Below are 27,893 nucleotides of genomic sequence, written 5' to 3' on the forward strand. Positions count from 1 at the left end.
AGGCCGGCGATATATGTAGATTTGTTAGAGTCAGCCTGCAGGCCTCCCCCGCACAAACTCCAGCAGCTCAGACTTGTATCAATTTTACACCGAGACACTCTCGCCCGGAGCAAATGTTAGAAACAACAGCTACAAAAAGACTCCCACCTCCCCGCGATCATTGAAGTTTCTCCGATCCAGGGACTTTAGGAGCCGCCTGCACTAAGTTTCAAATCCCTCTTACTTCCTGCTACATGCTAGGCACTGTTGCATCACAGCAAGCTTGTAACCCGATACCATCTGACACACATCCTGCTTTCGGAAAGCTCTCACTACCCGGGAGGATGCAGCACTCGGCTCCTACTCAATATGGGCAAACGTGTCCACCCCGGGGGTGGGAAGAGTGCTCCCCCAATCCAGCAGGAACTGCCCATTCCCCTGAGAATTAGTGACAGTCTCCAGTCCCAAACCCAGACAGCCTCAAAGACACTCTAAAACATTGGAAATAACAGAGGCACAAAGTCCTCACCATTCAACTAATCAAAGATATCATTATTTAACACGGTTGGGTCTAAAAGTCAATCGTTCGCTCTGGATTTAAATCATTAGCTGTTTTTATGTTCTGCCACATGGAGAAGGTGAGGGGAAAAGATGACCAGATCTATTCAGAAGGATGTTCTACATCGTTTCTCCGTTATTCTTTGCTTCATCGCTGCCCTTGTCATTTAGCTAGGCAAGGGAATCATAAACTCAGAATCCCTATAGTGCAGAAGAGGCTATTCGGCCCATCAGGCCTGCATCGATTCTGACAGAGCATCTTACTCAGGCTCTCCACCCTATCCATGTAACCCCACACATTTCCCATGGCCAATTCACCCAACCCACATCTTTGGAATGTTTGAAAACATCTTTACAAAGTTGACATTTCTTTGCTCCATCAACCCCCCCCCCCCCCCTTGTAATTCAGCTGGGCAAGGGAATGTTTAAAAAAGCTGACATGCAACAATTGTCAAATAATCAGGCTATTTAACTGAAGAAGTCACATGGATTCAATGTTAACTAGGTTTCTCTCTCCACAGATGCTGCCAGACCCAAGTTTATCCAGCATTTTGTTTTTTTACATATCTGAACGGGTTTTATAGGAAGATTTATTTTTAAACAAATGTCTCTGCAAAACGACTGGCCACTGAACAGCTCCTGCTTATACACATCTAACAATAACAGCAACTGCGCTTCAAAATGGTTAAGAGCAGTGGAGTTATCCTGTGGCCTGGCCAATATTTATCCCTCAATTGACATCATAACAGATCATCCAGTCCTTGTCAGATTGCTGCTAGAGAGAGCTTGATGTGTGCAAATTGCTGCTGCGTTTCCTACACTTCAGAAGTACTTCATTGGCAGTAAAGTGCTTTCAGACGCTCTGCAGTTTTGAGAAGGGTCCTATATAAATGCAAATTTTCCTTTGGCACAAAAGAGAGAAAAAAAAAGTTTTTGTTGCTATCTCGAAAATAACAAATGCACATAAAATGCAACAGTTTAGTCTGATTTTCTGCCCGCTGAGGCATACGCTCCAGAAGCCTTGAACACCCGGAAAGTCAGGGTATAGAATCTCTATTTTGCTACTAACTTACGGAGAGAAAGCTAGCAAATAAACTACAATTTAAAAAAAGTAATTTACTGCCTAGTCACTGAGACAGCATGTTAAACTCCATTAAAAATAATTTTCCTTGAGCAAAATTTTTTTTGGCATTTTTGTTGATTTGCATTAGTGAATGTTCTCATTCTTTTGATGAGCATCATAAAATATTAAGTCATCTGATCTTATTGTACAAGGCTTGGCCAGCACTCGTGCCTTTACAGACAGTAGTGAGACCTATTGCTAAAAGACAAGTGTATGCACATTGACAAAGTATTTTTTGGGTTGGTTTTTAGCAGCAGATTTGGCCATTTCATCTAGCTAAACTTGACAAAAGTTGATCCATTTTCAACATTTCTATTATGGGAGAACAGGATTCAATAACAGTGCAGTGTTACGCCCACTGATCACCTAGAAAAACAAGTTTCAGAGCGAGTTTGTACACTGAATACAGGTGCACGTGTAAAAAGCAACCTTAAGGACACTTTCAAAGAAATTGTTTTTTTTGCAATATTTAAATTTTCTTCAATGTTCATTTTTTTAAAAGAAAAACAGATAATCTGGTGGTGAAAATTATGGATTAGCTCATAACATACCTATAACAAATCACACCTAGTGGGACCATTGGAAATTTTAACACCATCCTACTGCATTTAGTTGAAACAGGGTTACCCCTCAGCGATAGAGGCAAAAGAAAAGCACCAAATATGCACAAGTTCTTGAAAGGCACTCGACCAGGCACCAGTCTACTGACACCCAATTCCCATTGTTTTCTTCGCTGTAGCCTGATATCTGATACCTTACTCAGGTAATTGAGGATTTTAAACTCTATGAACTTTCAATGCCAACAAATTAAATATCCTAAGACACTTCTCAGGAGCATTAGCAAAGAAATTTTAAGATCACGCCACCCGAGTTATTTGGGCAGATAAACCTGGTCAGAGGTAGGCTTTAAGGAGTGTCTTGAGGAGGAAAGGGACACAAAGAAAATCCGAGTTTCAGAGCTTAGGGCATCAGCAGCTCAAGATGTAGCCACAAAACGTGGAATCGTTATGGGTAGAGATAAGGAATAGTAGGGGGAGAAAGACACTAGTAGACGTGGTCTATAGGCCCCCAAATAATAATGTTGAGGTGGGGAGGAATATAAACAAGCAAATAATGGATGCGTGCAAAAACGGAACGGCAATAATCATGGGGGACTTCAACCTGCATATTGATTGGCTGACTCAAGTTGGAAGGGGTGGGATGGAGGAAGAGTTCTTAGAATGCTGTCGGGATAGTTACCTTGAACAGTATGTTACAGAACCGACGAGGGAACGAGTTATCTTAGATCTGGTAATGTGTAATGAGGTAGGTAGAATTAAGGATGTTCTTGTGAAGGACCCTCTTGGGTCAAGTGATCACAATATGGTCGAATTTCTGGTACAAATGGAAGAGGAGAAAGTAGGGTTTCATACCAATGTCCTCTGTTTGAACAGAGGGAAGTACGATAGGATGAGGGCTGAATTGGCTAAGGTGGACTGGGACAGCTGAGGAACAGTGGAGGATTTTTAAGGAGATCTTTTTCAGTACTCAGCAACAATATATTCCGGTGATAAAGAAGGACTGTCAGAAAAGGGATAACCAGCTGTGGATAACGAAGGAAATTAAGGAGAGTATTAAATTAAAGACCGATGCATACAGAGTGGCCAAAAATAGTGGAGAATCGGAAGATTGGGAAAACTTTAAGAAACAACAAAGAACGACTAAGAAAGCGATGAAGAAAGGAAAGATAGGTTATGAAGCTAGGCTAGCTCTAAATATCAAAAATGATAGTAAAAGCTTTTACAAATATATAAAAAGGAATAGAGTGGTAAGAGTGAATGTTGGACCCTTGGAGGACGAGAGGGGGGATTTAATAGTGGGAAACGAGGAAATGGCTGAAACTTTAAATAAGTCTTTTGTGTCGGTCTTCACGGTGGAAGACACAAATAGTATGCCGAATATTAACAATAGAGGGTTGGTAGGAGGAGAGGTACTCAATACAATTAATGTTACCAGGGAGGCAGTGCTTGGTAGACTAACGGGACTGAAGGTGGACAAGTCCCCAGGCCCGGATGGAATGCATCCCAGGGTATTGAAAGAAATGTCAGAGGTAATAGCGGATGCGTGAGTGGTTATTTATCAAAATTCGTTGGATTCTGGGGTAGTGCCGGCGGATTGGAAAACGGCTAATGTTACGCCGCTGTTTAAAAAAGGAAATAGACAAAAGGCGGGTAACTACAGGTCGGTTAGCTTAATGTCTGTAGTTGGGAAAATGCCGGAATCCATCATTAAAGAAGAAATAGCAGGCCATCTGGATAAGAATGGTTCGATTAAGCAGACGCAGCATGGATTCATGAGGGGAAAGTCGTGCTTGACGAACTTGTTGGATTTTTATGAAGATGTGACTAGTGCGGTTGACGGAGGGGAACCGGTGGATGCGGTGTTTTTGGATTTCCAAAAGGCGTTTGATAAGGTGCCTCACAAAAGGTTGCTGAAGAAGATTGGGTCACACGGAGTTGGGGGTGGGGTGTTAACGTGGATTGGGGATTGGCTATCCGACAGGAAGCAGAGAGTCGGAATAAATGGGTGCTTTTCTGGTTGGCAGATGGTAACTAGTGGCGTGCCACAGGGATCAGTACTGGGGCCTCAACTATTTACCATTTATATCAACGATCTGGAGGAGGGGACTGAGTGTAGGGTAACAAAGTTTGCAGACGACACAAAGATAAGTGGAAAAGTGAATCGTGTGGAGGGCGTAGAAGGTCTGCAGAGAGATTTGGTCAGGCTGAGTGAGTGGGCGAGGATCTGGCAGATGGAGTATAACGTTGACAAATGCGAGGTTATTCACTTTGGAAGAAATAATAGCAAATTGGATTATCTAAATGGAAAAAAATTACAAATGCTACTGTGCGAAGGGACCTGGGGGTCCTTGTGCATGAGACGCAAAAACCCAGTCTGCAGGTACAACAGGTGATCAAGAAGGCAAATGGGATGCTGGCCTATATCGCAAGGGGGATAGAATATAAAAGCAGAGATGTCTTGCTGCATCTGTACAGGGCATTGGTGAGGCTGCAGCTGGAATACTGTGTGCAGTATTGGTCCCCTTATTTGCGAAGGATATATTGGCCTTGGAGGGAGTGCAGAGAAGGTTCACCAGGTTGATACCAGAGATGAGGGGTGTTGATTATGAGGAGAGACTGAGCAGATTGGGTTTGTACTCGTTGGAGTTTAGAAGGCTGAGGGGGAATCTTATAGAGACCTATAAGATAATGAAGGGGCTGGATAGGGTAGAGGTGGCTAAGGAAAGCAATTTGTGGCAGAAGCCAAAGACAATGGCCAAATTGATGGCAATAGCATCAATACCATCAGCATTTGGTGCCATTACCCCACGAAAACTCAGCATCTTCTGGAAAAAAAACATGGAAATCCAGAGGTACCCAGTGATTCTTTGCTTCTCCAGAGGGTGCACTGTTGAGAATGCAATCAATATGAAAATCAAATTGACCAGAAATCCCACACTGTACCTGTTCCTATCTTTGTAAAAACCTTCAGAAATAGTTGCACCATGTTTAAAAACTCAAGTTACACCCAATTCAACAGCATACTAATTTCATAGCTGAACAATCTCATTTGCCTATGAGAAGCTAGTTTTACATTTGTGGAATGTCACAATTTGTCCATAATCATTGTTGGAGATGCTAACTTTCAGATTAGCCACAGATGTTCTATCTGCCCTGTCAGTATGTGGACATAAAATATGGTAAGAAGTTTAACAACACCAGGTTAAAGTCCAACAGGTTTATTTGGTAGCAAAAGCCACACAAGCTTTCGAGGCTCTGAGCCCCTTCTTCAGGTGAGTGGGAATTCTGTTCACAAACAGAACTTATAAGACACAGACTCAATTTACATGAATAATGGTTGGAATGCGAATACTTACAACTAATCCAGTCTTTAAGAAACAAAACAATGGGAGTGGAGAGAGCATCAAGACAGGCTAAAAAGATGTGTATTGTCTCCAGACAAGACAGCCAGTGAAACTCTGCAGGTCCACGCGTTCTCCAAGGCGGCCTTCGCGACACACGACAGCGCAGAGTCGCGGAGCAGAAACTGATAGCCAGGTTCCGCACACACAAGGACGGCCTCAACCGGGATATTGGGTTTATGTCACACTATTTCACATAAATATTTCTGCTTTTTTCCTCCTGAGTCTTTATCATGCGATCCTAGAATCAGAATTTATGTCACACTATTTGTAACTCCCACAGTTGCGTGGACCTGCAGAGTTTCACTGGCTGTCTTGTCTGGAGACAATACACATCTTTTTAGCCTGTCTTGATGCTCTCTCCACTCCCATTGTTTTGTTTCTTAAAGACTGGATTAGTTGTAAGTATTCGCATTCCAACCATTATTCATGTAAATTGAGTCTGTGTCTTATAAGTTCTGTTTGTGAACAGAATTCCCACTCACCTGAAGAAGGGGCTCAGAGCCTCGAAAGCTTGTGTGGCTTTTGCTACCAAATAAACCTGTTGGACTTTAACCTGGTGTTGTTAAACTTCTTACTGTGTTTACCCCAGTCCAACGCCGGCATCTCCACATCATGACATAAAATATCCCATGGCACAATTTTGAAATGTGCTGTCACGAGCCATACCGATATTATCTGCGAGGGTGTCTCAACTTGAAACAATAGTTTGTGGTGATGTATAGTTTTGTAATGGGGAGAAGTCATGTGAAACCCCAAGTGAGAATATTCAGCCTAGGCATCATGTAACAATTAAAGACTATTTATTAAACTAAGACAAATTCACACGACTAAGACTACAACACTAAAGACAAATAAATATATGCACTACTAAACACAGTTTATACAGAAATTACCCACTTGTTCCAAATAAATATATCTGCAATCCCCAACTCATTAAGACTTCCCATTCCCAAATATCATCCAAATTAAATAAATCTAAAAGTCAAATCCAGCTTATTACCACAATACAAGGCAGATAATTGAGTTTGTGAAACAGCTCTCCTGTCTAGTGAAGCTAGTGCAAAGGCAGTTTAAATATCTTGGCTCTAAGATGTCTTGGATGTTAAAATGGCCTCAGACTGAGCTGCAAAACTGGCCTCTCCAGCTTTCAGATGTCACCTTCTTGGCTGTTAGATGTTAAATTGGCCACTAGTTGAGAGATGTTAAACTAGCCTGCCCCTGAAGGTGTTGACAATTATGGCCTGGTTCCTCTGTGATTATCGCCTTTGTGTATTTGGGCTGGCTGTATTTCACACTCCGCGACTCTCGAAATTAGCATCTGGATACCTTCACAGACATCCTGAGTCATTTAGATAAGCTGTTTCCTGATTATAGCTATTCATACCTGTATATGTCCACTAATCCTGTTATCGGAAAAGGAAGTCTCATCATCCCCTACGAATGCTACTGCTGTCACCAGGCAGATCCATGACAGTGCAGGAGTGTTCCCCTGGTGTCCTCATCAATATTCACCCCCCAATCAACATAGATCATAGAAACCCTACAGTGCAGAAAGAGGCCATCTGGCCCATCAAGTCTGCACCGACCACAATCCCACCCAGGCCCTACCCCCATATCCCTACACATTTACCCGCTAATCCCTCTAACCTACGCATCTCAGGACACGAAGGGGCAATTTTAGCACGGCCAATCAACCTAACCCACACATCTTTGGACTGTGGGAGGAAACCGGAGCACCCGGAGGAAACCCACGCAGACACGAGGAGAATGTGCAAACTCCACACAGACAGTGACCCAAGCCGGGAATCAAACCCAGGTCCTTGGAGCTGTGAAGCAGCAGTGCTAACCACTGTGCTACCGTGCCGCCCCATTGCATTGAAAACTACATTGCAAAACCAGATTGATTATCTGGTTGTCACCACATTGCTGTTTCAGAAAGTTGTGTTACCACAGTTCCTACATTACAGCACTCAAGTACTTTTGAAGTTATTGGTTGTAAAAACACTTTGGGGCACGCTGTGCTTATGCAAGGTGTTGTTTGTCACACAGCATAACCACTGTAACTGTCAAACTAGTCCATGTTGCTTCTGTGAGTTCCAGCCTCAAACTGGCTCCCTGAGGTTTTGATGTGGAGATGCTGGCGTTGGACTGGGGTAAACACAGTAAGAAGTTTAACAACACCAGGTTAAAGTCCAACAGGTTTATTTGGTAGCAAAAACCACACAAAGCAAAATGGTAGCAAAAGCCACTTTTGCTACCAAATAAACCTGTTGGACTTTAACCTGTTGTTAAACTTCTCCCTGAGGTTTGGCAAGGTTAAACATTCAAATAAAACCATAATAAAGCTGAAATTCTATGACATGTAGGCTTACATGCTAGCTAGAAATGTTGGGAACCAGAGATAAAAAGGTCAGAAATGCAATGAATAGTTGCTGCTCTTGGTCAGTAATCAGGGTAAGTATTTTTGATTTACTCTTCTGAAGGGATAAAATTACTACTTGAAAACTAGGCATTTCAGTGTTTGAGATCCAGCTGTTTCTTCATCATTTAGACAGTTTTTAATTTAAAAACAAATGCTATGGAATTCTTGTTAGTTTAGATCAGGTCATGTTCTTGGCAGGATACACATTTCACATAACAGTGATGCCTCTATCTCTGGCAGGTTGTACTTTCCACTGGTCTATTCTTGTGACAACATTTACTATTTATGGGTTGGGTGAATTTGACTTTTGCTTGATATGGACTTTGGTCATATAATTGCCAAACATTTGTAAACAAGACCGTGTGATGTGTATAAATGGCCATAGAGACATGGCAATAGAAAACGGAATGCACATACAGCCGGCTGAGTTATTTTTTTGACTGCACCATTTTTTTCAAAAACTCTTTTGATAACAAAGGGGAGATGCAGTGTAAAAATAAAGTGTCAGGTATAATCCCATTGGCTATGCTAATAGCCAAACCTGGAGCCAGTTAAGGCACAATCATCACAGCCTAGGGAAGGAGGTAGCCCACAAAACAAAACAAAAAAATTAATGGGATACAAAACTACTGGGCTGGCCAATGTTTTATACAAGTTTATCATTAGTTCTACATCTATGCCTTCAAATTATAAAACTATATTTATTCAATTGTCTAGACGTTGATGCCATTGGGAAAGTTATTTATTGCCCTTTCCCTGTCATTTTTAAGATGTTGGTGGACCATTTATTTGTACCGTTCCAGTCTATGTGGTGGAGGAACTCCAACAATTTTGTTAGGTAACGAGTTATTTTTAATCCAGTCACAGTTAAGCAAAAGCAGTACATGTCCAAGTCAGGATGGTGTGTGACTTGGGAGATGATAGGTTTCCATGCACCTGCTTCCCTCATCTTTCTCAGTGGTGCAGGCCAGGAGTTTGAGAGGCGTTATTGAAGCAGGTTCAACAACTTGCTATTGTCCTTTTCTATGGATTCGACTACTTGTACTCACTTTTGACACACTATGTATTTGAACTTATAAGTGCTGTTCTTCATCTATAATCATCAGCATCTTTAAATTGCAGGTATACCTCATTCTTTGTTTTTTTCCCAAATTAATTATTTCTCCACATTATATTAGATGTGCCAACTGTCTGTCTTCACAAATTCTTAACCCAGCACTGACCCCTGGAGTAGATCACTTCTAAACCTTCTGAACATCCATTTACCCAGTGTTTTCCATGTGTCAATCAACTGTTTATTCATTCCACTATTTTTTTGCTCATCAATGCCTTAATAGCCTATATTCACTTTACCTTAAGGATGTGATTGCATTGGGGGGGATGCAGAGGAGATTCACCGGGATGCTGTCTGGAATGGAAGTTATGAGAGAGGTTGGATAGGCTTGGGTTATTTTCGTTGGAGCAGAGAAGACTGAGGGGTGACCCGATTGAGATCTACAAGATTATGAGGGATATGGACAGAATGGATAAGAAGCAGCTGTTCCCCTTAGTTGAAGTCAAGTCACAAGGGGACCTAGGTTTGGTGGGGGGGGGGGGGCGAATGAGGGGAAAATTTTTACCCACAGCGTGATGATGGTCTGGAATGTGCTGCCCGGGAGGGTGGTCGAGGAAGGTTGCCTCACATCCTTTAAAAAAGTACCTGGACTAGCACTTGGCCCGTCATAACATTCAGGGCTGTGGGCCAAGTGCTAGTAGGTGGGATTAGATGGGAGTTCAGGTGTTTGTTGCGTGATGGTGCAGACTCGATGGGCCTCTTCTGCACTGTATTTATGGGAGTTTGGGTGGAGAGGATGGCGGTTAGGGCAGTTCAATGCTCCTCTTGCAGGATGTGGGCGGTAATGGTAAGGGACACCATTAGTGACCCTGCTGACTTCACCTGTGGGAGGTGCACCCAGCTCCTCACAGACCACCTTAGGGAATTGGAGCTGGAACTGGATGAACTTCGGATCATTCGGGAGGCAGAGGGGGTGATAGATAGCAGTTATCGGGAGGTGGTAACACCCAAAAGCGAAGCTAGCTGGGTGACAGTCAGGAGAGGGGAGGGGAGGAAGCAGTCAGTGCAGGGGTTGTTCCCTCCAAAATAAGCATACCGTTTTGGATACTGTGGGGGGGATGACCTTCCAGGGGTAAGTCACGGTGATCAGGTCTCTGGCACGGAGTCGGGCTCTGTGGCTCAAAAGGGAAAGGGGGAGAATAGGAGAGCAATAGTAGTGGGGGACTCAATAGTTAGAGGCACAGACAGGCGGTTCTGTGGGCGCGAATGAGACTCCAGGATGGTAGTCTGCCTCCCTGGTGCCAGGGTCCTGGATGTCTCTGAGCGGGTAGAAAGCATCCTAAACGGGGTGGGTAATCAGACAGACGTCATTGTCCACATTGAGACAAATGACGTAGGCAGAAAGAGCAGGGAGGTCCTGCAAGAGCAATTTAGGGAGTTAGGTAGAAGGCTAAAAAGCAGGACCTCTGGGGTAGCAATCTCTGGATTACTCCCCGTGCCACGTGCTAGTGAGGCTAGGAACAGGGAGATTGTGCAGCTGAACACGTGGCTAAAGAACTGGTGCAGGAGGGAGGGTTTCAGATTCGTGGATCACTGGGAAGTCTTCCAGGGAGGATGGGACCTGTACAAGAAGGACGGGTTACACCTGAACTGGAAGGGCACCAGTATCCTGGCTGGGAGGTTTGCTAGTGTGGTTCGGGTGAGTTTAAACTAATGTGGCAGGGGGGTGGGGATCAGAACAATAGGTCAGCAAGCGTAGAGACTGGGGATGAGCATGGGGCCAAGACAAGGCTACCTAAGAGGAAGAGCAATCTGGGGGGGGGGGATGACTTCAGTGGGTCTGGAGTGCATCTGCTTCATTGCAAGGAGTGTAACGGGCAAGACAGATGAACTTAGAGCCTTAATGCTTGCGCGGAACTTGGATGTGTTTGCAGTGACGGAGACTTGGTTAAAAGGACAGGACTGGCAGCTGAATATTCCGGGGTATAAGTGTTTTAGGCGAGACAGAGGAGGGGCTAGAAGAGGTGGGAGAGTAGCAATACTGGTTCGGGAGCATATTACAGCGGTACAGAGGGTGGACAATTTGGAAGGATCACGTAACGAGACACTGTGGGTCGAGCTCAGAAACAGTAAGGGTGCAGTCACTATGCTGGGGGTATACTACAGGCTTCCCAACAGTCCACGGGAAGTTGAGGATCGGATATGCAAGGAGATTCTGGACAGGTGCGGAAAAAATAGGGTTGTTGTGGTGGGAGACTTTAATTTCCCTCATATCGACTGGAAATCCCTTCGGGCTGGGGGTCCGGACGGGGAGGAATTTGTAAAATGTGTCCAGGAAGGTTCTTTGGAACAATATGTTGATAGTCCAACTAGAGAGGGGGCTATACTGGACCTAGTACTGGGGAATGAGCCCAGTCAGGTCATCAAAGTTTCAGTGGGGGAACACGTGGCGAACAGTGACCACAATTCTGTAAACTTTCGGACAGTCATGGAAAAGGATGAGTGTTGTCCTATGGGTAAGGTGCTGAATTGGGGGAAGGCTAACTACAGCCGGATTAGGCGGGATTTGGTGGCTGTTGAGGGTAAATCCACATCTGGCATGTGGGAGTCTTTTAAGAACATAAGAACATAAGAAATAGGAGCAGGAGTAGGCCATCTAGCCCCTCGAGCCTGCCCCGCCATTCAATAAGATCATGGCTGATCTGAAGTGAATCAGTTCCACTTACCCGCCTGACACCCACAACCCCTAATTCCCTTACTGATCAGGAATCCATCTATCCGTGATTTAAACATATTCAGCGAGGTAGCCTCCACCACTTCAGTGGGCAGAGAATTCCAGAGATTCACCACCCTCTGAGAGAAGAAGTTCCTCCTCAACTCTGTCCTAAACTGACCCCCCTTTATTTTGAGGCTGTGCCCTCTAGTTCTAGTTTCCTTTCTAAGTGGAAAGAATCTCTCCACCTCAACCCTATCCAGCCCCTTCATTATCTTACAGGTCTCTATAAGATCCCCCCTCAGCCTTCTAAATTCCAACGAATACAAACCCAATCTGCTCAGACTCTCCTCATAATCAACACCCCTCATCTCTGGTATCAACCTGGTGAACCTTCTCTGCACTCCCTCCAAGGCCAATATATCCTTCCGCAAATAAGGGGACCAATACTGCACACAGTATTCCAGCCTCACCAATGCCCTGTACAGATGCAGCAAGACATATCTGCTTTTATATTCTATCCCCCTTGCGATATAGGCCAACATCCCATTTGCCTTCTTGATCACTTGTTGCACCTGCAGACTGGGTTTTTGCGTCTCATGCACAAGGACCCCCAGGTCCCTCTGCACAGCAGCATGTTGTAATTTCTTTCCATTTAGATAATAATCCAATTTGCTATTATTTCTTCCAAAGTGAATAACCTCGCATTTGTTAACGTTATACTCCATCTGCCAGATCCTCGCCCACTTACTCAGCCTGTCCAAATCTCTCTGCAGACCTTCTACGCCCTCCACACGATTCACTTTTCCACTTATCTTTGTGTCGTCTGCAAACTTTGTTACCCTACACTCAGTCCCCTCCTCCAGATCGTTGATATAAATGGTAAATAGTTGAGGCCCCAGTACCGATCCCTGCGGCACGTCACTAGTTACCATCTGCCAACCAGAAAAGCATCCATTTCTTCCGACTCTCTGCTTCCTGTCGGATAGCCAATCCCCAATCCACGCTAACACCCTACCCCCAACTCCGTGTGCCCCAATCTTCTTCAGCAACCTTTTGTGAGGCACCTTATCAAACGCCTTTTGGAAATCCAAAAACACCGCATCCACCGGTTCCCCTCCGTCAACCGCACTAGTCACATCTTCATAAAAATCCAACAAGTTCGTCAAGCACGACTTTCCCCTCATGAATCCATGCTGCGTCTGCTTAATCGAACCATTCTTATCCAGATGGCCTGCTATTTCTTCTTTAATGATGGATTCCGGCATTTTCCCAACTACAGACATTAAGCTAACCGACCTGTAGTTACCCGCCTTTTGTCTATTTCCTTTTTTAAACAGCGGCGTAACATTAGCCGTTTTCCAATCCGCCGGCACTACCCCAGAATCCAACGAATTTTGATAAATAACCACTCACGCATCCGCTATTACCTCTGACATTTCTTTCAATACCCTGGGATGCATTCCATCCGGGCCTGGGGACTTGTCCACCTTCAGTCCCGTTAGTCTACCAAGCACTGCCTCCCTGGTAACATTAATTGTATTGAGTACCTCTCCTCCTACCAACCCTCTATCGTTAATATTCGGTAAATTATTTGTGTCTTCCACCGTGAAGACCGACACAAAAGACTTATTTAAAGTTTCAGCCATTTCCTCGTTTCCCACTATTATTTCCCACTATTAAATCCCCCCTCTCGTCCTCCAAGGGTCCAACATTCACTCTTACCACTCTATTCCTTTTTATATATTTGTAAAAGCTTTTACTATCATTTTTGATATTTAGAGCTAGCCTAGCTTCATAACCTATCTTTCCTTTCTTTATCGCTTTCTTAGTCGTTCTTTGTTGTTTCTTAAAGTTTTCCCAATCGTCCGATTCTCCACTATTTTTGGCCACTCTGTATGCATCGGTCTTTAATTTAATACTCTCCTTAATTTCCTTCGTTATCCACAGCTGGTTATCCCTTTTCTGACAGTCCTTCTTTATCACCGGAATATATTGTTGCTGAGTACTGAAAAGGATCTCTTTAAAAATCCTCCACTGTTCCTCAGCTGTCCCAGTCCACCTTAGCCAATTCAGCCCTCATCCTATCGTACTTCCCTCTGTTCAAACAGAGGACATTGGTATGAAACCCTACTTTCTCCTCTTCCATTTGTACCAGAAATCCGACCATATTGTGATCACTTGACCCAAGAGGGACCTTCACAAGAACATCCTTAATTCTACCTACCTCATTACACATTACCAGATCTAAGATAACTCGTTCCCTCGTCGGTTCTGTAACATACTGTTCAAGGTAACTATCCCTACAGCATTCTAAGAACTCTTCCTCCATCCCACCCCTTCCAACTTGAGTCAGCCAATCAATATGCAAGTTGAAATCCCCCATGATTATTGCCGTTCCGTTTTTGCACGCATCCATTATTTGCTTGTTTATAGCCCTCCCCACCTCAACATTATTATTTGGGGGCCTATAGACCACGTCTACTAGTGTCTTTCTCCCCCTACTATTCCTTATCTCTACCCATAATGATTCCACGTTTTGTTCCTTAGAGCCTATGTCATCCCTCACTACTACCCTGATATTATCTTTTATTAACAGAGCTACCCCACCACCTTTTCCTTCTCGTCTATTCTTCCTAAATGCCTGATACCCCTGGATATTCATCTCCCAGTCCTGGTCTTCCTGCAGCCACGTTTCTGTAATGGCCACTAGATCATACCCATTAGTGCTGATTTGCACCATCAACTCATTAACTTTGTTCCGAATGCTTCTTGCAGTCAGGCAAAGTGTCTTTATTCCAGCTTTTATCTAGACCCGATTTGATGAAACGCTATCAACCTCTCCCTCGCCCTCTACTCCTTTAACTACTTGAATGCCCTCATTCACTTGCACTCGCTCCCTCTCCTCTACCATTGATTTCGTAGTTCCTCTTACCTCTGCACCCTCCCCCCCACCCATAAATTAGTTTAAAGCCCTATCTACAGCCCTAGTGATACGATTCGCTAGGACTCTGGTCCCAGCACGATTCAAACGATTTCCATCCCATCTATACAGGTCCCATCTGCCCAAATACTGGTGCCAATGCCCCACGAATTCGAACCCATTCCTCCCACACCAATCCTTGAGCCACGCATTCGTCTCCTTAATCCTATTAACCCTGCGCCAATTCGCGCGTGGCTCAGGTAGTACTCCAGAGATTACCACCTTGTTGGTTCTGCTTTTTAATTTGTTCCCCAGCTCTTTGTACTCCCTCTGCAGATCCTTAGTTCCTGTTTTGTCTATGTCATTGGCACCTACATGGACCACGACAACTGGATTTTCACCCTCCCACTCCAGATTCCTCTGCAGCCCAGATGATACACCCTGGACCCGAGCACCAGACAGGCAACACAACCTACGGTATTGCTTCTCCTGGTCACAGAGAACAGTGTCTATGCCCTTAACTACACTATCCCCAATTACTACTACATTTCTCTTTGATTTCTCCGTTGCAGCAGCACCCCGCACCCTGGTACTGCCGGCAGTTTGCTCGTCCTTCTAACAGTCATTTTTCCCATCTACACTGGTGGCAAGAACCTCAAATCTGTTGCACAGATTTAAGGGCTGAGGTTCTTGGGACTTTACCTCCCGCAAACTACTTCCCTTCTTCCCCCCACTGCCCGCCTTCTTCCCCCCTCTGCCCGCCTCACCCGCAGCCACTCCCTGTTGTCCCTGACCCCCAGCTAAGTTAGTCAGTCTAAGGGGCGTGACTTTCCCTTTATACACATTATCCAGATAGCTCTCCCCTTCCCTGATAAGCCTCAGTGTCTGTAGCTCAGAGTCCAAGGAGCAGTTGATAGGACTGCAGGACAGGCATGTGAAAAGGAAGGACAGGAAAGGTAGGATTCGATAGCCGTGGATAACCAGAGAAATTGAGGGTCTAATCAACAAAAAAAAGAGGCATACATAAGGTCCAGGCAGCTAAAAACCGATGAAGCACTGGAGGAATACAGAGAAAGTAGAAAATAACTCAAACAGGGAGTTAGAAGGGCAAAAAGGGGTCACAAAATGTCCTTGGCAGACAGGATTAAGGAGAATCCCAAGGCATTTTGTACATATGTTAGGAACAAGAGGGTTGTCAGAGAAAGAGTCGGACCTCTCAAGAACAGAGGGGGGGAATTATGCTTAGAACCCAAGGAAGTAGGTGAGATCCTAAATGAATACTTTGCATCAGTATTCACAAAGGAGAGGGACACGTTGATTGGTAGTGTCTCAGAGGGATGTGTAGACCCGTTAGAACAAATCACAATTACGAGGAAGAAAGTATTAGGTGTTTTAGGAAGCATTAAGGTAGACAAATCCCCAGGGCCAGATGGCATCTGTCCTAGATTACTGAGAGAGACAAGAGATGAAATTGCTGGGCCTCTAACAGAAATCTTTGTTTCTTCATTGGACACAGGTGAGGTCCCAGAGGATTGGAGGATAGCAAATGTGGTCCCATTATTTAAGAAGGGTAGCAAGGATAACCTGGGTAATTATAGGCCAGTGAGCTTAACGTCCGTGGTAGGGAAATCGTCAGAGAAGATTCTTAGAAATAGGATCTATACACATTTAGAACTGAATAATCTCATTAGCGATAGACAACATGGTTTTGTACGAGGGAGGTCATGCCTCACAAATTTGGCTGAGTTTTTTGAGGAGGTGACAAAAATGATTGACGAGGGAAGGGCCGGGGATGTCGTCTACATGGATTTTAGTAAAGCACTTGACAAGGTCCCTCGTGGCAAGCTGGTGCAAAAGGTTAAATCTCACAGGATCAAAGGTGAACTAGCTAGATGGGTACAGAACGGGCTTGGCCATAGAAGACAGAGGGTAGCAGTGGAGGGGCCTTTTTCTGATTGGAGGTCTGTGACTAGTGGTGTTCCGCAGGGCTCTGTACTGGGACCTCTGCTGTTTGTGATATTGGAAGAAGATGTAGCTGGTCTGATTAGTAAGTTTGCGGACGACACAAAGATTGCTGGAGTTGCGGATAGTGATGAACATTGTCAGAGAATACAGCAGGATATAGATAGGCTGGAAAATTGGGCGGAGAAATGGCAGATGGAATTTAATCCAGATAAATGTGAAGTGATGTATTTTGGTAGATCTAATGCAGGGGGGAGCTATACAATAAATGGCAGAACCATCAGGAGTATAGACACACAGAGGGATCTGGGTGTGCAAGTACACAGATCCTTAAAGGTGGCAGCACAGGTGGAAAAGGTGGTGAAGGCATATGGCATGCTTGCCTTTATTGGATGGGGCAGAGAGTATAAAAGTTGGCATATGATGTTGCAGTTATATAGAACGTTGGTTAGGCCACATTTGGAATACTGCGTCCAGTTCTGGTCGCCACACTACCAGAAGGACGTGGAGGCTTTGGAGAGAGTGCAGAAAAGGTTTACCAGGATGTTGCCTGGTATGGAGGGTATTAGCTATGAGGAGAGATTGAGTAAACTAGGGTTGTTCTCCCTGGAAAGACGGAGGTTGAGGGGCGACCTAATAGAAGTTCATAAAATTATGAAGGGCATAGATAGGGTGAACAGTTGGAAGCTTTTTCCCAGGTCAGAAATGACAAATACAAGGGGTCACAAGTTCAAGGTAAGGGGGGCAAGGTTCAATACAGATATGCGGGGGACGTATTTTACACAGAGGGTGGTGGGGGCCTGGAATGCACTACCAAACAAGGTGGTTGGGGCAGACACGCTAGGATCATTTAAGACTTATCTAGATAGCCACATGAACAGACTGGGAATAGAGGGATACAAACGGATGGTCTAGTTAGGAACACATGATCGGTGCAGGCTTGGAGGGCCGAAGGGCCTGTTCCTGTGCTGTTTTGTTCTTTGTATTATTCTATCTTACCAGTCAATTAAAAGTAAAGATCCTTTACAGCAGCTCGGTTGTTTATAGTATGACATCTCTGAACTTCAATTCCACGCGTCAAAGAAAAATTTATGAATATTTGCTCCTTGCAGACCAATTTGTAGAACTGTCAGTCTCAAGCCAGAGTGAAATGGTGCAAACCAATATGAAATAGAGGTTTGTTGAAACTCAAAAAATAGATATTGACATTTCAGCATCAGAACCATTCACCATGTCTTTTTATTTGGATGCAATAAAGGTTTCTGTCAACTGGTTGCTGGTTAATGATATGGCAGGAGGAGTTCAGAGGCTTATGGGTTCAAGTAACAGGTTAAACAATAGACATGTAATCTTTCCAACAAAATAAGCTGACATCTGATGGCTGTGGAGAAGGCAGACAGCTCAGTACATTTAAGAGTCCAGCTGGGAGATTTATTAGTCAACCTATGCACTGATCTTATTAATCTATTCTGATCAGAAATATCAGAATCTACAATTCCAAATTTCAGATGTTGATCTACACAATCCGATTTGCGCATTTCATTTGCAATTTAAGGATATATTATACAAACCAAGTATGAGAATACAAATCTAGTGAGATGCATTTATACAACTACCTGGCATTTCTAAATTGAAAGATATTTATCCTGTTATTTAAGGAGGGTAGCAAGGATAACCCGGGTATTTATAGGCCAGTGAACTTGATGTCAGTGATAGTGAAATTGTTGGAGAAGATTCTTAGGGATAGGATCTATAATATTTGGAACTGAATGGCCTTATTAGCGACAGACAGCATGGTTTTGCACGAGGGAGGTCATGTCTCACTAATGGGATCTATAATATTTGGAACTGAATGGCCTTATTAGCGACAGACAGCATGGTTTTGCACGAGGGAGGTCATGTCTCACTAATTTGACTAAGTTTTTTGAGGAAGTGATGAAAATAATTGACGAGGGAAGGGCTGTGGATGCTGTCTACATGGACTTTAGTAAAGCATTTAATAAGGTCTCTCATGGTAGGCTGGTGTAAAAGGTTAATTCACATGGGATCAAGGATGAACTAGCTAGATGGATTCAGAACTGACTTGGCCATAGAAGACAGAGGGTAGCGATGGAAGGGTGTTTTTCTGAATGGAGGTCTGTAACTAGTGGTGTTCCTCAGGAATCAGTGCTGGGACCCCTGTTGTTTGTAATATATATATAGAAAACAAAGCTGGTCCGATTAGCAAGTTTGCAGATGATACTAAGATTGGCGGAGTTGCGGGTAGTGATGAAGTTTGTCAGAGCATGCACCAGGATATAGATAGGCTGGAAAATTGGGTAGAGAAATGGCAGATGGAATTTAATTCGGACAAATGTGAGGTGATGCATTTCGGTAGATCCAATTCAGGTGGGAACTACAAAATAAATGGCAGAACCATCAGGAGCACAGACACACAGATCTGGGAGTACAGGTCCACAGATCCTTAAAAAAAGTGGCAGCACAGGTGGAAAAGGTGGTGAAGAAAGCATATGGCATGCTTGCCTTCATTAGATGGGGCACTGAGTATAAAAGTTGGCAAATTATGTTACAGTTGTATAAAATGTTGGTTAGGCCACATTTGGAATACTGTGTCCAATTCTGGTCAGCACACGGCCAGAAGGATGTGGAGGCTTTAGAGGGAATACAGAAAAGGTTTACCAGGATATTGCCTGGTATGGAGGGTATTAACTGTGAGGAGAGATTGAATAAACTGGGATTGTTCTGCCTGGAAAGAACAGAGGCATAGGGGTGACCGGACAGAAGTTTATAAAATTGAGGGGCATAGATAAGCTGATCGGTTGGAAGCTATTTCCCAGGGCAGAAATTATAATTACAAGGGGGAACAAGTTTTTTTTTAAAAACAGAGGTTGGTGGGGGCTTGGAATGCACTGCCAAGTGAGGTGGTTGAGGCAGACACGTTAGTGACATTTAAGACTTATCAGGATAGACACATGAAGAGGCAGGGAATAGAGGGATACAGGCAATTGGTCTAGATAAGACAACGTGACTGGAGCAGGCTTGGTGGGTTGAAGAGACAATTCCTGTGCTGTACTGTTCTTTGTTCTATTTGTGGCCCTACCTAATCTAGATGCAGACATCTACTAAAAATCCAAAATCCAAAAGTATATAGTGCTTATTAAAAGATGACAACTAACACTGGGCTGAACCTTTAATATTGTCATGATTTGACAATATCATTGGCAAATTAGATCCAACATTGCCCCAATAACCATACAAGACAAAAGACAAACTAGTGCCATTTTTATTTTTTTACAATTCAATTTTCCTACCCTAGAAGTTAATCTTCCACTCTATGCATTTTACCTTTTCTGTCAGGTTTCCCCATCAAGTGATCAAACTTTAAATCCTCCTTTCGTCTCAGGTCCATTTCAAATGTTGTAGCTCTAATCCCCTTGTCAAAGACTGTGCCCTTGCTTTGTTTCCACACTCAGAAGCCGAGTACTAGTTACTGTTCCTGGCTGAAGATTTACTTCTAAAGTTAAAGATACAGCAGGCTGCTACTGAAGACTGCAAGGACACCAGCGTCAGGCAAATTTGAGAAATCATATTTCCTAAGCTATTCTCCTAGAAGTTACTGGAAAGTGGCAATACATATGCACTGTTAACTGAAGTTGCCACCTTGAAATTCTCTCACCAGTATTCTACAAGAGCAATCCAGTGGGTGTGACACAAACAGTATTCCAATTACTCCCTCTGACATATCCATCAAGTCCCACCATTAAACATTAACCTGGCAGATTTCACTCATTCCCCTTTGTTTTTTCTATACTGGCTCATCTACCAAAAGCACCTATCATCATTATGGAACGTATTAGAACTGCAGTGCACCAAGCTTTTTCAAAAAATATAAATGATCGTTGTGCTACACCAACAGTATGTAGTGAGGTTAGAAAATCTCATTGAATCATATAGAAATTTTTGATGCATTCGAGTTAACTCTCATTTTGTGAAAGGAATAAATGTCCAAACAGAAATCACAGCTGAAGCTTCTCTGCACCCTGCCACCATGCACAAGAGGTCCATAAAGCACATCCAAGAGTTGGTCTCACATTTTCTCTTCTACACTACACAAGTGGCTGCAGCTAGCACACTGCCTGCCTTTCAACTTTCTAAAGAATTTGTATCACTAATTTTACTGATTGAAAAGAGCCAAGAAAATAAAGCAATACAAAACCCACACAGGAAGTTCACCTACTCTTAGTTGCACCAATCAAGGCAGTGATTGTTATTTTTGCATTCCATATCATGCAAAGCAGGATCTAGTTAAGCACGCTTTAATTGAGCAAAAATAAACTCAACCTTGTGCTCCTAATTTAGGAGGAGTCATGAGGAGCACGAGTGTACCACTGTATGTAAAGCTGTACACATGTACTTTTTTGTTTCTAGGTTTGAAAAGTACAATCTCAAGAATATAATTTATATAACAAGTACTGTAAAGATTTGTGGGATAGGAAAATAAAATAATGCATTAATGAAAATTGCTTCACGTTATGTATTTAATGGAAGTGAATGCATGGTTTGGATCATGACTTTATTTGCATTAGATTATTACACATACTGGTTTCAAGTTCTGCTGGGATCAGGGCCCCACCAATTCTAAGCTACTTTGTCCAGAACATCTCATATCAGTATGTATTTGGATCAAACCCACAATATTCTCTGACAACATCACAAACTTTAACTCATGACCTATAACTACAGTGAGCAGTTGATTTCTATCCCAGCTAGTGGCCGGAACTCTACCACCTCGTCTGCCACGGAATCAAAGCACGCGAGGATCCGACAATGGAAATCTCTTGTTGACCCCAGGTGGGAATTTCCGGATTTGCCCAAGCGAGACTGTAAAATCCCACCCAGGTTTTTGCAAAATACATAGTTCTGACATCTCAGCTCTCCATCCTAACTATATTCCCGTTTTAGATACAGAGAGCTCAAATTTGTCACAAGTAGGCTTACATTAACACTGCAAAGAAGTCACTGTGAAAATCCCCGAGTCGCCACATTCCGATGCCTGTTCGGGTACACTGAGGGAGAATTTAGCATGGCCAATGCACCTAACCAGCACGTCTTTCAGACTGTGGGAGGAAACCAGAGCATCCGGAGGAAACCCACGCAGACACGAGGAGAACATGCAAACGCCGCACAGATAGTGATCCAAGCCGGGAATCGAACTCTGGATCCCTGGCGCTGTGAGGCAGCAGTGCTAACCACTGTGCCACCGTACTGCCCACCAAGTAGGCATGTTCACTTTCTCAAAACATTATAAATTAGACAAAGGATCTAGCGGTCAAATAAACATTCACATTTCCTACATGCCAATAGTGATGTTTCAAAGTACTTCAGTGGCTGGAAAATGTTTTGCAGTATCCTGAAATAGTGCGAGGCCCAATATAAATGCTTGTCTTTTATTACATATATAACTGGCAGTCAAAACGTATATAACTATTTATACTCCTTATCTTCAAAGGCCCAAGATGACTGAAGACAGTATGTGTCAGATTAGCAAGCAGTCACTAGAGAGGAGCTGCAACACAGGAAATCTGTAACACTGATGACAAAAATAGGCAGGAAGCCAAGTGGTGAGGGTACAGAGTGATATTGAAAAGTTGAGTGGACAAAAGCTTGGCAGATGAAATATAATGTAGGAAAATGTGAAGTTATGCACTTTGGTAGGAAGAATAAAGGAGCTGAATATTATTTAAATGGAGAAAGACTGCAGAAAGCTACAGCTCCAGAGGGATTTGGAGTCCTCATGTATGAATCACAAAAAGCTAGCATGCAAGTTCAGCAGGTAATTGGGAAATTAAATGGAATGTTGGCTTTTATTTCAAAGGAAATGGAAAATAAAAACAGGGAAGTCTTGCTAAACTATACAAGCACTAGCTAGACCACACTCATAGAACATAGAACAGTACAGCACAGAACTGGCCCTTCGGCCCACGATGTTGTGCCGAGCTTTATCTGAAACCAAGATCAAGCTATCCCACTCCCTATCATCCTGGTGTGCTCCATGTGCCTATCCAATAACTGCTTAAATGTTCCTAAAGTGTCTGACTCCACTATCACTGCAGGCAGTCCATTCCACACCCCAACCACTCTCTGCGTAAAGAACCTACCTCTGATATCCTTCCTACATCTCCCACCACGAACCCTATAGTTATGCCCCCTTGTGATAGCTCCATCCACCCGAGGAAATAGTCTTTGAACGTTCACTTTATCTATCCCCTTCATCATTTTATAAACCTCTCTTAAGTCTCCCCTCAGCCTCCTCCGCTCCAGAGAGAACAGCCCTAGCTCCCTCAACCTTTCCTCATAAGACCTATCCTCCAAACCAGGCAGCATCCTGGTAAATCTCCTCTGCACTCTTTCCAGCGCTTCCACATCCTTCTTATAGTGAGGCGACCAGAACTGCACACAATATTCCAAATGTGGTCTCACCAAGGTCCTGTACAGTTGCAGCATAACCCCATGGCTCTTAAACTCCAACCCCCTGTTAATAAAAGCTAACAGGCCTTCTTCACAGCTCTATCCACTTCACAGCTCGTACAGTTTTAGTGCCCTTATCTAAGTGCATATACCGGCAGTCCAGAGAAGGTTTACTAGATTGATCCCCAGTATGGAGAGATTTTCTTGAGGTTGACTAGGCTGGGAATGTACACACCTGAGTTTAGAAGTACTATAGAGACATAAGATTCCCTGGGGGCTTGACAGGGTAGATGCTGAGAGGTTGTTTCCCCTCGAGAAAGAGTCCAGTACCAGAAGGCATCATCTCAGATTATGGGGTCACCCATTTAAGACAGATGAGGAGGAATTTCTTCTCTCAGAAGGTGGTGAATCTATGGATTTCTTTACCGCAGAGGGGTGTAGAGGTTGGGTCAAAAGTATGTTCAAGGCAGAGATAGACAGATTTTTAATCAGGAAGGGAATCAAGGGTTATCAGACTAAGGCAGGAAAGAAGTTGAGGATTGTCACATCAGATCAGTTATGATCTCACTGAATAGCAGAACAGACTCGACGAGCTAAATGGCCTAAATCTCCTATATGGTATGGGCAGGATTGGAGGCGGTGTTGGAATGAGTATGATAGTGCATGGACATAGGAGCACTAGAGGAAGCAGGCATCATGTCTGAGCATGCACAGGAAGAAAACAACTGGATGAACTAAGCTCATAGCTTGCGACAGTGTTGGACGAGTAGTTAGAAACGGACTACTGCTGCAGGCTGTAGGTGTGAACAGAACAAGGACAAGTCCTTTCAGGGTGCGGTGGCAAAGCATGGAATAGACAGCAGTAATGCGAAGCAGAAGAACTGATCCACGGTCAAGATATTCTGTAGAGACAGAGGATGTGAATCTTTTTTTCCCCAAAAGGAGCTGGTGGTAGGGTACCTAGCATAATCCATGCGAGGAAATTGCATCCCTCAAGTAAACTTTGAAGGTTCTCCTAAGTTTGGGCAAAACTCCAGTTGAGCATTCGGACCTCAGAATCAGAGGTCCATGGGTTCAGGTTCTGCTCCAGAGACTTAAGCACAAAAATCGAAGTTGATACTGCAGCTCGCAGGTGGCACAGTGGTTAGCACTACTGCCTTAGTGCCAGGGACCCAGGTTTAATTCCCAGCTTGGGTCACTCTCCCCGTGTCTGCATGGGTTTCCTCTGGGTGCTCCGGTTTCCTCCCACATTCCGAAAGGCGTGCTGGTTAGGTGCGTTGGCTATGCTAAGTTCTCCCTCAGTGTATTCGAGCAGGCGCTGGAACGTGGCGACTAGGGGATTTTCACAGTGACTTCATTGCCGTGTTAAATGTTAGCCTACTTGTGACACTAATAAATAAACTTTTTTTTAAAAAAATCACGACTGAAGAATGCTGCACTAGCCTTTCATTAGACTTGAAACCAAGGCACTGCCTGCTCTCTGGGGTGGATGTAAAAGGTCTCCGTGTACTATTTTGAAGATGAACATGGCACGTCAAGTTCGAGTAGTGCACGACAGCCTCCCAGGGAGGCCTCACAATGATGGATCAGAGTCATATCAGTACTCGATTATGGAATTATTTGTCTGAAAATAGTTGATTTAGAGGCAATGGTGTAAATGCACCTTTAGTGTTACAGTTATGGCACGTATCAAATTTCAAGTGAGATGAAAAAATTATCTTCTGCACTGTTGAAAGACCAAAGTTTCATCCTTTTATTGAAAAGGTTTTGTCTTCGAAAAACACTGAAATCTATCAAAAAATATTTGCATCTAGCAATATTACTTGATTTAGAATGTGTTTTCACCTACCAAAAATGATTGTTAGACAGTGCACAATTAAACAAGTCTGTGGAACTTGATCTAAATAAAAGTTCAAAAAAAGTCATCATCTGTTTATAGTTTCTTTCATTTTGTTTTTATATAAATCTGCAGAATACTGTTTCTAAATACCTCCCATTCCCAAAAGCCATAATTGAATGTGGGGACAGGACAGAGCAGTCAACTTATTGGCACTGTGTATATAGTGGCACAGTGGTTAGCACTACTCCCGTACAGTGCCAGTGGCCCAGGTTCAATTCCCGGCTTGGGTGACTGTCTATGCAGAGTCTGCACGTTCTCCCCGTGTCTGTGTGGGTTTCCTCTGGGTGCTCCGGTTTCCTCCCACAGTCCGAAAGACGTGGTTAGGTGCATTGGCCATGCTAAATTCTCCCTCAGTGTATTCAAGCAGGTTCCGAAATGTGGCAACTGGGGAATTTTCACAGTAACTTCATTGCTGTGTTAATATAAGCCTACTTGTGACACTAATAAAATAAACTAATTTTTTAAAGAAATGCATTCAGCAATGGGTGGAAGGGCAATTTATACATTTTCAAGGTAACTAACCCCTTGCTCAAAAAACAACACTCTCTTGTGGGGACCATGATTTAGATTCAAATCAAATTTATTTTTGGAGCACGCAAGGAGGTGGATTAAAAGGTTTGCCCTGTCAACTCTGCGCATTGGTTTTGTAACTGAGAAAGAATAAAACATTTTTAAAATTCGAGAAAATATGAAACAAATGTGGCATTTTATAAGACACATACACATTATCTGTAAACATAAATCATTTTTCATTCAAACAACATTAAGCCAAAAATAAACTTGAAACTAAAGTCGACAATATCTTAGTTTATACATGTAAAAACGACAAAGCAGATTATCAAGTTTCAAGATCAGACTCTTTTGGAAACAGTACTGCCTTCAGCAACTGCAGTTTAACGCTTTGAGGGAAGAAGTCGTACTTACTTAAATGAAACGTTTTTAGAGTCTTTTTTACTAAGAAATCTCGTAGACTTCTGCTCTTCTCCAGGAACAGAGCTCTGGCTTTGCTCAGTCATTAGGACTCTTTCTTGGGAATTACTTCTTTCACAAACTGTCTTTGACAGTATACAAAGCTCCCTTAGACTTCAGTAAGGGGGGGAAGGGACGTTCTTTGTTCCAGGGCGGACGTGAGTAGGCTTAACTAGTACCACTGGGCCCCGTCCAAAAAGTCAGGACCGCCTTCTCTATGTACAGCCGAAGGAAACTGCTCGGGAACCTAACAAGGAGAACCTATTCGAATGGGCAACTGTTGCAAACTTTCTCAAAGCATGGGTGGAAACTTTATTTTCGGTTTTACTGCACAATCCGCCTATCGCCCAAAGGGAACACCTCCAATCGTGCAGCAATAAGTATGTTCCACCCCCCTTCCCTGCTACTTCATCCAATTGCAAAAGAAACTCCTGCTGCTTCTGCGGGCACACACATGATTTGTACACAAGCCACTCTCAAATCCCTTGCAGCTATCAATGATGTAAGCACATAGTGTGAATTATTTAGACAGGATATGACTTCACCAGGTAGCCACACATTTCATAAATGAGACGGTTGATTGTACAATATCAAGTAACACTTGCGGGGGAAATTGTACTTTGTTGCTGGGGCATTGCAGGAGCAGCAATCAAACATAAATTCACAGTTACTGAGCCTTTATTGAGGCTCTATTAGGGTGCAGGGGACATTACGACACTCCTTCCTTGCCCCTGTGCTACTGGGTGCATTAGAGCTTATCTTGGACACTCCCACTGTTGCTATTTTAAGGTTTCTCTTTTATGATAATTGAACATGATTTGAGTTTCCGTGACGCAATTCATATCAATGTAATAAAATTGAGGTCTGACTAGGTCCAAAAGTCTGACTAGGTCCAAAAGAGACTAGTGCATTCTCCTGCTATTCGAAGCAGTTCTTTAATGACGCCTGATGATTCAGTGTAATGAAGCTTGACTTGTTTGGCAATGGATTCTATGTCTCCGAACAGGAATACTTATTTTAGTACACAAAAGCACTTAAGGTCAATGTAACTTTATTTACTCGCCTTCGGCTCTTCCAGATAATTTGGTACAATCCATCCAAACCAGTTTCCTCTGTATAACATATACTGAAATGATGGACACGTTTACCTGTGTGAAGAATCTCACAAAGTTGGTACAAACCCAGAGGAGATCTCTCCACCTATCCCACCCATACACTATCGACTTGGAGCGCTGGAGTGAGCTGAGCAGCCCTCTAGTGGGCGGAATACATTGTAACCTCTGCTTGTAGTCTTTATATTTGCCGCTGGGCCATAATATTTCGGGGAATGGCGAGGGGCAGACTGATTAAGGGGAAATTCCTATTTTTCCCGAGTACTACTGTGAAAACTTTCACTGCACTCTTCTTAGTGTCCACTCCTCTCTGGTGAAGGGAGGAACTAAGAAAAAAAAATACAATCACCAAGGAAGTGATACTGAGCAAATTGGTGGAGCTCTGAGTTGACAAATCCCTGGGCCCTGATGAACTTCTACTGGGGTCTTCAAAGAAGTGGCTGTGAGATAGTTGATGTGTTGGTTTTAAATTTCCAAAATTCTCTAGATTCAGAGGAGGTTCCACTAGGTTGGAAAATGACAAATATAACTCCTTTATTCAAAAAGGGAGGTAGACAGAAAGCAGAAAATTATAGGGTAGTTAGCCGAGCATATGTCAGGGGAAAATGTTAGAAGCTATCATTAAAGATTTTATTGCAGGGCACTTGGATGAATTCAAGGGAATTGGGCAGTTTCAAATGGTTTTGTGAGTGGGAAATTATGTTTAACCAATTTATTGGAGCTCTTTGAAGAAAGTGATAAAGGGG

At 43.4% G+C, this 27,893-nt stretch overlaps 1 protein-coding gene across 3 annotated transcripts in view; it reads right to left on the reverse strand.

The window, feature by feature from the left end:
* The window catches only part of gramd2b (GRAM domain containing 2B), a 107,128-nt gene that overhangs the window by 42,381 nt on the left and 36,854 nt on the right, over positions 1-27,893 (reverse strand). The window contains exon 1 of one of the 3 annotated variants that reach the window (XM_078214575.1): positions 148-354. The exons of 1 other annotated variant lie outside the window; for it this stretch is intronic. In XM_078214575.1, the coding sequence (XP_078070701.1) occupies positions 148-161 (14 nt within the window). In that variant the 5' untranslated portion in view covers positions 162-354. Of the gene's footprint in view, positions 1-147; positions 355-25,990; positions 26,553-27,893 lie in introns of those variants that run through there. One more of the 3 variants, XM_078214574.1, reaches the window with a different exon arrangement.

This window comes from Mustelus asterias, chromosome 6, assembly GCF_964213995.1.
Source record: "Mustelus asterias chromosome 6, sMusAst1.hap1.1, whole genome shotgun sequence".
Lineage (NCBI taxonomy): Eukaryota > Metazoa > Chordata > Chondrichthyes > Carcharhiniformes > Triakidae > Mustelus > Mustelus asterias.